General features: G+C 41.5%; 1 protein-coding gene across 1 annotated transcript in view; it reads right to left on the bottom strand.

Annotated features, from left to right (window-relative positions):
* Positions 1-222: 222 nt before the first annotated feature.
* The window catches only part of clybl (citrate lyase beta like), a 61,503-nt gene continuing 50,653 nt past the window's right edge, over positions 223-11,072 (bottom strand). The window contains exons 4-8 of the mRNA XM_040149269.1: positions 9,275-9,376; positions 7,649-7,742; positions 6,655-6,822; positions 2,502-2,626; positions 223-918 (exon numbers count right to left, since the gene is read on the bottom strand). Coding sequence (XP_040005203.1) covers positions 823-918; positions 2,502-2,626; positions 6,655-6,822; positions 7,649-7,742; positions 9,275-9,376 — 585 coding nt within the window. The 3' untranslated portion in view covers positions 223-822. The remainder of the gene's footprint in view (positions 919-2,501; positions 2,627-6,654; positions 6,823-7,648; positions 7,743-9,274; positions 9,377-11,072) is intronic.

The raw sequence follows: 11,072 nt of genomic DNA, 5'->3' as shown, positions 1-11,072 counted from the left end.
GCTGAAAATCCAAGTTATACTCTTCGTGTTAAATGAGAGATCAGGAGATCAGCATGTGTATATGCAGTGTTTATTTCTCGTACAGGTCACGGTGTGTCTGACGCCACACGCCTTTGCCATCAAGACCACAGGCTCACAGCTGCCCCAGACTGAGCTGCGTGTCTTTACTAAGGAGACTGACACAAAAAAGCGAAATCGTGAGTTTACGTTCTTCCATCTGTGTTTTTTTTTTTTTTTTCCTCCAGTGAGCAGGACTTTGATGTTTGTGAGTCAGGCTCTAAGCAGGGGGCTGAGGCCTGACTGGAGGACCGGGGCCCAATGAATAGATCCACAACAGTGGCTTGTTGTGTTTGTTTACCCTTTCGCCCAGCTGCCTGGACCATGGAGATGCGAAAGCATTCATCATGACCTAGGAGAGATGGGAGGCATGGGCACACAAGCCGCGGAGAGTGACATGACGACGCGCACACTGCAGAGAGCGCCAAGAAAGTGCCCACACAGGGCAATAATCCCCGACACTATGTTTCCAAGGGTTTGCTGTTGTCATTCGGTATGTGCAGAGTTTGTACTAATGAATACATCCCAGGGTGTAGTCATAATGTAAATTGCACCTCAGCAGCAAAAGTAAAACAGCAATAACAAACAAATGCATTTAATGAAAATATTTCAACAATAATTAAAAACTTAAATTAAAACCAAAATGTTCTCCTATGTCAGACAACAAAGTTAATTAGTACTTGAAGTGCTACTTTTTGTCATTAGACCTGCAACATTTCCAGTTTCTTTTGCCGCCCGGTTCCTCCCGTTTCGTCTCCATGTGTGTTATTTTTCTGGCACCGCGGTGGAAAGCGTTACGATGTTCTGTGCCTGCTTCAGCGAGGGCATGTCAATCATGCTGCCACGGAAGGTGAACGCGCCCTGAACAGGTGTGTGACAGAGACCAGAGCAGAAAGAGAAACATTAGACCAGACATTGACAGTAAGTGCACAGTGAGCGTTCTCAGATGAAGGATAACGTTTACAGGTACAAGAAGTAAGTTACTGTGTGAAAAACACAACATGCCACTTTATTACGAGAGAGATCGTAATGCATATTTTGTGTGTATGTGGAGGTAGCATAAAATTTGTGAATTTCAGACGTTTTTAATATGTCATAAATTATATGACACAAAGCCATTAATTACAGCAAACTGGGTGTTGCAGAAGAAAATGTAACTCAGTAAAGAAACTGTTTTAATTATAACATCTTCTGGAATAAAATATTATTCTGACACATCCAGTAAGGTGTCATTTAACAGTGTCACGAGTGCATCTGTTTGTTTTGCAAAAAAAAAAAAAAAAAAATCTCCAGAAACCTCAAGTCAAAAATGTAGTCAGTGGCTGGAGGTGAGAATTACGAAAAGCAAGCACCTGTCGTGGTGTAAGACAAAGAGACTGACCCTGCTCACCATTCAAACCATTACACACACACACACACACACACACACACACACACACACACACACACACACACACACACACACACACACACACACACACACACACACACACACACACACACACACACACACACACACACACACACACACACACCACGGCAGAGGGATGGGTAGGATATGAATCCCTCGGGCGATGCTTAGCAGGAGCAGCCCTGGCAGGGAGAGAGGTGTGGGCAGATTGTGTATTACCTCAGCAGATAGCCCACAGAGCCCAACACACAGGATCCAACCATGCACTAAATTAGGAACAATAATATTGTACACTTAATTTGCCCATCCCCACCCCACCCCACCCCTTCCCTCCCCTCCATCTCCTATGATGTCTCTGAGTCACCCACGGGTGTACAGTATGTATTCTCTGGAACTACAGAGGTGTGTGAGAGGATACACAAAGGATCAGTTTGAGTCTCAGAGCAGAGAAAGACCCCTGTCATCTCAACACACAGTCAGCACAGATATTGTGTAAGGCTGGAGACACACATTTGAGAAAGTTGCGTATACAAATAAAACAAAAAAACAAAAACCCTGGATTATACAGGGTCTCCCCGCTCCTCTTAAATTTTGAAAGGATTTACAAAAATGTTTAGTAAAGTCAGTAACCCTCTAACTGATTCTGGAGAAATTCACTGTTCTGTTTAAGAATGAAAGTGACATTTAAATGAGGTTGTAGCCTCAGTAAAATGACTGGAAATATCCAGTAAACAACTTGGACAACTGCTAACAAACTATAATGAGAAACAGCAACTCGGCTGTACCTCTTTGTTGAGTTCTCTGTACATTCTGCATCTGCATACAATATATATAATGCAACCATCTTTCAATCAATACATATTGATATACAACTCCTTTTTAGTACACATTCTTTGAGTACAAAATTGTCTCAGCAATGTGTAAATTGGTAGCTATTTCAGACCAAAATAGTACTATAGAGGAGAGACTAAAATTATTTTTTAAATTCTAAAAATAATGTGATTTTACTTTTGGCAGAGGATGTTAATGTTACCTTGCCCTCCTTTTGATGTTGGTCGAAGGCAGCAATGAGCTCTTTGGCCCAATGGACCCTCTCCTGACTGGGGGAGAACTCTTCCTGTACAGCCTGGATCTGCCCTGGGTGGATAACCTGCTTACCTGCATACAGAAACACACACACACACACACACACACACACACAGAAACTGAAATTGGAATAAAATTAAATACAAGAGCCATTTGCGCCAAAAAAACACAATGTTTTTACCTCCTGGCACAGAGCTATTAATGACACGTAGAGAAACGGGGAACGCAGAAGACTAAACTTATGCGTGTATATGTGTCAGCATGTTCAGTGCCACTGGAGTGAGACAGGGGGACATCATGACATCATGAAGGCTATCAAGCAACTCCTCTCTCCTTGCAGCACTGCTGTCGAGGAGAGACTTTGCTGAAGGCTTAGTTAGACTTCGATATCTGACCGAAGTCAGCTAGAACAGCCCACTGATGATGAAAAGAACGGCCTATTAAAAGCATGGCCGAACCTAAGCAGCAACCCACAAGCAGTCTGCTAATTAATAAAAACAAATGCCAAGGAGATAACAGAAAACCAAACACCTGTAATTCAAGCAATATCTATTGCACGTTCAAATAAACAATGAACCATTTTTGAAGCACGTTCACTAAAAATATTCCTAAATTGAAATAATACAAAGAAAATCGATGTGTTTTCTCTATATTAATTTCTTAATTGCTTCTATACGATTTCTATAGGACTATGTTTAGAATATACGTATATCTCAATAGTTGCACACCTTTCCTAAGACAATTTCAGAAATGACATCTTGTATCCAACTGAAACAGAAGCCCAACATGGAATTAAGGCTCTGACACAATCCTCACCCCCCTACCCTCCTGCTCCCACTCCCTCTCAGTTAAATTTGGGCGAACGCCGCAGACATAATCCCGTGTACATTTGCAGATCAAACTTGTAGTGATAAGTTAAGGTTATGAAACGTCTGGTGAGAACGACGGCTCAGCGGTAGCCAGCAGGAACTCGACACTTTAAGGCTTAGCTCTGTCGCCGACAACAAATCCTTCAAGGTGGCTGAGCAGGCGGGCTGCACGAGCAAAAAAATTTAGCCCAGGAGAGAAGAGGAGAAGCGAGGAGCGGAGAGGAGGGGAAGAGGGGAGACGAGACAGAAGAGGAAAGGGGAGGAGAGAATCCACTCCCCTCATCCAGCTCCACTCACCCCAGTTAACCTCAGAAAAACACACACCACAGTTACACAATCAACACGCTGTAGTTAAATGCTCGAACAATTACTGACAACAGAACATAATTCATAAACTGTAATTTATAATAAATAGATACCTTTGGGGGGGGTGTGTGTTCATACTACAAAACATGTTCGAAAGCCATTTGCTTGAGTGTCATTGTGAATGCATGATTGCTGATGTGTTTTTGTTTGTGTGAAGAAGACAGTGTGGAACTGCACATTTTCTGTTGGACAAACAGCCTGAGGACTCCCCAGGGCCACACTGGAGATGTGTGTGTGTGTGTGTGTGTGTGTGTGTGTGTGTGTGTGTGTGTGTGTGTGTGTGTGTGTACAGTCTTGTGTATGTGTGCATGTTTTTGTGCGTGTGCCTGTGCATCACTTGTCTGCAGTATTTAAATACCAGGAGTATATTGGTTCTCCTACTTTTTCTATGTGAATATTGTGAATCTGTTTCAGTGCAACAGCCTGAGTGTGTGTGCCTGGTGTATGCATGTATGTTGCATTTTGAGAGGAATGAGGCAAGAGGAGTGTGTATTCCCTCCTCTCCCACCTGTTTTCCTTCTGGGCTGAAGACGGGAGTGTGTTTCAACAACGACCGTGGGCAGGCTTAAATATACTGTAAGCGGGTCGCTTTGTGTTTGTGTGCACGTGTGTGTGCGTGTCTGTGTAAGACCACAGGAGAATGACAGCGCAAAGAAACAGACAGGGTGATTCAGGTGCCCTCTGTTACAACCCATTGGTTCTCTTAAAATGCATCATTCATGCCCTCCAGCCAATCCTGGCCTGCCATGTGGTGCTGGCATCTCATTGGAGGATTGCTATTTAGCAAAGTGCTCTCAGGCGAATGATGGGCAAGGTCCCAGGGATGGAAGTGAAATGTGGTCCCTCAATGGAGAGAATTTTATGGAACTGTTTTATGTTTTTGGGAGGCAAACATATTTACTAGGATCATTAAGTGTTTAAAAAGAAAAAAAAACACAGTTTATAGTAAATAAAACAAGGTGCTTATAAAGTGAAGATGCTGCACTATTCAATCCCCTTATAAATTACATTCCTCCTCAACAGATTTGATGGCAAGGTTTTGCAGGATTTTGCCTTCGCACCGTCCTCTTAACCAGAGAAGCACAGGGTGTTTGTGTTTCACCAGTGTCTTCTGTACTCAGTGCTAATGGGTGCTGTATGCGGCTTAGGTAGTGCCAAGGTCAATTACTGCACAGGTAGAAGCTTTTGGCAGCACCTTATTATTGCTTAAGCACACTCGGGCCAGTAATAGCTACTAAGATTACACTGTACCGAGTGCCCATGGCTTGTAAGCCACTAATCCAGTGCTTTGAATGGTGCTTTCCATATCAAATCTAACCACTTATTTCATCAAGCGGGTGCTTGCGTTCATTAGCATTTAATACCTTTAACCACATGTAAACAACACTTTGTGCTTTCTCTGATGAATTTCTGTTCACGCAAAACATTCTGATTCAAACAAGTATTGACAGAACAGAACATTATATTTAAAATATTTGCACACATTTTGGGAACCACCGTGCTTAACATGTTGTGCAAACAATCAAATTTGATTGGGTAAAGGTTTCAATATAGAACTGCAAAAAGACAAATGTTAAATTGCACAAGAGCTGAGTAAAAACACACAGACACACACAAACACTCATGCAAGCCCGCAGCATTAGAGAATAGAGGTGGCAAATGAGGTCATCTGGAAAATCCGTTTCTGTATGAGACAGCAAGAAGCTCACAAGATGATTTGATGATATGAAGTGCAGGTAACGTGGAGAGTGTGCTCGGGGATTCATGAATTTGAGCCAAGTGCCTCTTTTTCTCCATTTATTTCCAGTGTGAAAAGCTGACTAATGCCTGACGCTGTTCTGTTCCATTCAATCATCCCACATTGGAAGGGAAAAAATCTAAACATGACAGCGTACTAAACAAAACAATATATTATGAGATCTCGTTTTTTTCATTGTTTATGCGGTTTTATGCCAAAGGAAAAATATGTCTCATATTGAATTAATCATTCTTCAAGGGATGAAAATACCAGAACAATCTTCTGCACTGAAGGAAAAAATGACTGAAATATCCACTTTGGAACAGGCTGTCCTGCCTTCTGTGGTCTGTTACATGCAATCTGCGGGGCACAGACACACACACACACACACACACACACACACACACACACACACAGACACACATTCTGAAAGCGTTGCCTGGCTACAGACACACACAGAGCGCCGTTAAAGTAGACGCTACCACACTTTGCTAATAACTCCCTTTAATCATACTTGCACGCACACGCACATTTGCATACGAGCAGGTATGCACCCAAGTGCACACATACAGACACAAAGCCACGAAATTGTCAGGCACAACAGAAATGTCAGACAAGCATTTAAGGACCGCAGTGTTGTTCAGAATTCACTTCAGCAGCACTGCAAGTGCTAAAAAAGACAAAGACAAGCAACCAGTTTTAAAACCACAGGCGCAATGGTAATTTCGATGTCAGATCTTCATTACTATGTGCAATACAAGCATATAAATAGCAAGTGAAAAGCCAGGAGATTTTCTGCATCCTGCCAGTTTTTAAGCAACATTTTAAAACATTTAAATTTATCAACTATCGCATCTCCTATTCTCATTTGGAGCAAGACAGAGGAGCAAGACACAGCAACAGAGGGAAGGAGGAGTGAAAACTGTTGGATTCCCTGAATGCTGCTTGCAACAGAAAGTTGAGGGAAGTCCGTCGTTGTGCCATAGGGAGGAGTGACGAAAATATGGGATACACTTAAAGAACAACAAATGAAGTTGATGTGAAGCAACTGCGGAAATGACAGGTATCTGGGGACATTTGTTATTGGAACGGGGGCGAGTTTGAGATGCAGATAGTAGAAACTTCACCTGTGAAGCCCATGAGAGCTCCCTCTCTGGCCTGCCGCCTCAGCCCCTCCACATCTTTGTAGTCGATGTAGACCAGGTCGATAGCCTGCAGCCCAAATGCTTTGGTGGTCACAACTACCTTCTGCCTGGCGTAAAGGAGCTCCCTGGCATCCTTGGTCCGTGTGGCACCTCAAGAAAAAAAAATATGGGGTTACACACAGCATGTACAGTAGGGTCACATGTCAGTTAAGATCTCAGAGACGCAAGCTGGTGTTCAAGGAAATAAGAGGTTCAGTGGAAGTGAAATCTTGACAGGTGATGAACAGATGAATGAAAGAGTGACAGAAGCCAGGACATCAATTACACTGATAAACAGTATCACAGTTTCTCTTCTTTTCATAAGAAACTGCACCGTGAAATTTGGCACTTGAATATTTCTTCTTTTATCAGAAAACTTGCAACATGTCAAAAGAAGAGTGGATCAGCAGTTTAATGACTGTTCTTCGTGTTCCATTTTTTTAAAAACGACAAAAAAAAAAAAAAAAAACTACAAATAAACTTAAAGATGATTTAAACACCGCCTCTTTTTTTACTTGTGGTAAGTAGCCATAGGCTGCATGTATTCAAAATCCTTAATGTGTACTTATATAGAAAATAATGTGCAGGAAATGCGTCTTTACTTCCATCTGATCTATTAGTTTTGTATATCAGGACACCTCATTTTGCACTACCTCTCACACATCCCACATCCACAGATCATCTCTTATATTAATAAAAAGAATACTATATTTGTAACCACTTTTCCTGCAGTCCTATAATCATCTATTAGAATTAGGGAAAGAGTGAGTGACCTCTGAGACATGTACTGTATTTACAGACAGGCTATTAAACTCTTGGATTTTACAGTGCGATATAATATGTTGTTCTACGCCAAAAGTCCCGTGAGAGAAAGACAGAATATTACAGTTGTGGCTAACAAAGAGAGAGACAGTTAAGCAGAAGGTGCGACAGCTACCTATGCTGGCACAGAAGTCATCAGAGCCAAAAACCACACCGTCATGGTGAAGACCAGCCCTGGGAGAAAGTCGACGGATCTCCTCACACACCGCCTGGAGAGAGTAAACGTACATTAGCATAATATAGGCTGAATAAAGTGACACAGATGCAAAGAGAGAAAGACATTTTGGACATCTTGGCAGAAATACTGCTGAGTAAACCTAATTACTCTCCAATATTCCTACAGTAGTTCAAACAATCTGGGTTTCTGCGTTTCCTTTGCAGGCAGCAAAGCATCCAAAGCAGTCATCATCACACTAAATGTTCTCCAACAAATATGCCAATAAATACACATCAGTCAAACCCTAACCTTCGTTCCAGATTTCTTTCCATAAAGACTGATGTTAGTGTACTAGCCCTCTAGATCTGCCACCTGCAGGCACATATACATACATATAAGCAAACCAACATAGTCAGAAGCAGTAAGACGCCTCTTCACTCTTGGCATGCCCAAGACACTTTGTTCCAAAGGGCTGGGTATCAAACCTGAATACTTTCTGAGTACCATAGCAGTGTAGTTTTTAACCTGTCAAGCACCGAAAGCGGGCACTTCCTGTTTGGTCAGACTTTTAGCCTTATTTACTTATCCTACAACCAAATATTTCCCCGATTTAAATTTTATTTTGGCTTTGGTTTTGGTTTTATTTAGGCAAAGTTCTTGTACAGCTACTTTGTGTTGAGACAACATTATTTACAGATGCATGCTTTCATTTGTTAAATGAAAAAAAAAAAAAAAAGATTCTACAGGATATAAGGGAGACATTGAAATATAAGTCTGGTATCGTACTGATACATGTACTGAAAAATGTTAAACAAAAACAAACCCTATTGCTACCAGATAGGCTACTGCCCACAATTATTATCAAATAAGGAAAGTAAAATAGAAAATAAATCATCCAATATACAAACTTGGAATGTGACTCTCTGTGTTGAAGAGTGAGAAACAATAAGAACATGTCTCTTGCTTTTGTTGGCCTCCAAATTAATTACACGTCTAGCTGTGCCGTGGAGAATTTTTTTTTATGCTCGTAACCTGCGGTTCAGTCTGGGCAAAGATACAGCGTGTTCTCAAGAAAGCAGACAAACGCATACCTTGTAATCAAAACACACAGGCACACACTCACAACCACAATTACGGCCACAGCATTAGAGTGGGGAACTAAAAGACAAATCAAAAGAAGGAAGGACAGCTTGTTTCTCCCCAAATGCCCAAAACCATGCCCTTTTCCCCATGTAGCTGAAGGTCGTGCTGCACTATAACAGGAACTGATTTGATGCTTGCCAAAATATCATTAAGAACTGTTCCGCTATGATGATATTAAAACAGTTCTAATTAAAAAATGTCAGCATGTCCGGAAAGGGATAGAGAGAGACACACACAGACAGAAGGAGGGAGAGAGAGAGGAAACAAAAAAAGGCTCAAAAGGCTCATTTTGAGAGACTGTCCGAAAGCTTTGAATCCCTTTCATTTTGGACACGTGGAGCGCTCCGCTCGCTGATGCAGTCTTTAATCTAAAGTGAACAATGGAGAAAACGACAAAATGTCTTACGCAGGCAGTTTTTGGGGGGTTTGTTTGTAATTTACCTTAAAATTGAGCAGGCCCACAGCGGTTTCCACAAAGGTGACCAGGCGAATGGGTTCTGTCAGTGCCTTTCCTTTCAAGTTGTGCTGAAACCTGTCAACAAACTTAACACACAAGGACAATCTCATGCACAGCTCATTAACATCACCCACTGTTTCTGTGAATAGAAAACAATAAACCTCCAAATAATCACAATGAATTAATTTGTTCTTACTACTTTGTACAATCAGTCATCACATTCATCACGTGTTTGTGCATTACTTGAGCACATATATTCTCTGTGGCATTTGCTGTTATGAAAATAGCTTTTCAGACTTAAGATCAGCTTGAATCCATTTGTGGTACTGTTGATAATGCTCTTCAAGAAAATATGTTTTGGAAGACTGTATTTCTGTTCAAGTTCCTGCTTTTTCTGTAGTGGTAAAGAAGAAGAACAAAAAATGCTCGGCAGTAACAATGGTAAATGATATGACACATCTTTCAAAATCCACTGTGGGGTAAGACAGAGAAGAAAAGAAGAAATCTTATTGTTCAAAAACTTACTTTTGATACAAATCTTGACACCTTTATTACCTACACTGTTCCCACTACAGTCCTTATTCAGAGACACATCTATGAAGGTTCAAATAGCAGGAAAAAGTGAGCACAGGAGAGCAGCAACAAAAGCGAGTGAAATGAAATATTTTACATTATCACCAGGGTTCCTCCATCGTCTGAAGTCTTCTGCTCTACCTTCTTTCAGAGGCTCTGCACAACTACAGCATGTGCTCCCCCGAGAGAGCGTGCACACATGTATATGCATACATGAGCACATGCATAAACACGGCAACTCAAAGAAGAAACAAAAAAAAAAAAAAACGAAAAAAAAATGAAAAAAATGAAAAGGGGAGAAGAAACAAGATTTGGGATGTCTGCGAGTGTGTTTTACTCCTACATTATTCTGTTTTGCGTCCCCCTTCCCTGGTAGAGAACAGGGAGACTGGAGCAACAATCAGTGTGATGTGACACTTGTGCTGTGGCCTTTATTCTGCATGACTCCTGCTAATATGCAAGCTCACCTAAGCAGGGCATTAAAACCAAGTTTAATTCTTTGAAGACCAAAGCATTCCAATTTTTTCCAACAGACCAGTTCACAGCTAGCCCTGGACTGCCAGTGGGGTAGCCCAAATTCCTAAATCTATCATCTGGAAACACACAAAAGCCCCATTCGTCAGATATTTCCTTTCAAAGGCAGTCCAAAAAAAAAAAAAAAAAAAGGAGTTAAAAAAAGCTCAGAGTAGAAATGTCTAACTCCATGTCCCCCCTTCCTTTCCTTTTTCTCGCTCCCTCTTTGACACACCAGGAAAAAGACAGATATAAATAACCTCAGGTACAGCACTGCTATTTCTCTAAATGAAGAGCAAAATAACCCCCGTGCTCACACTCACCACTCTTGTTCTCAAAACTGAAAGAGTGGGCCTTCATTGAAGGATTTCAAAAAATAGGGGCAATTTTAATCATCTCTCCATTCAATCTCAGTTGGATAAATCATATCTGAGAGATTTGCATAAATACAAACCATCAAAGACTTTTCATCTTCAAAGAGGTTTTCAAGACCCAATAGGCTTTGTACTGTAATCATCTGAGGTCACAACCCTGTGGGAGCAAGGCTGCTATGGCAACATAAAAACTAACGCTGGGGGCTTAGCATAATATCCCCCCTCCTTTGCAAACACAGGAAGGGGAGGGGGGGGTCCAAGAAGGAGTGTGAAAAGAGGGTGTAGATAAACCTATTTCTGTGACAGAGGAAACTAGGTAGAT

Source organism: Xiphias gladius, chromosome 16, assembly GCF_016859285.1.
Source record: "Xiphias gladius isolate SHS-SW01 ecotype Sanya breed wild chromosome 16, ASM1685928v1, whole genome shotgun sequence".
NCBI classification, from domain to species: Eukaryota; Metazoa; Chordata; class Actinopteri; order Istiophoriformes; family Xiphiidae; genus Xiphias; species Xiphias gladius.
This window is presented reverse-complemented; position numbering and strand designations above follow the sequence as displayed.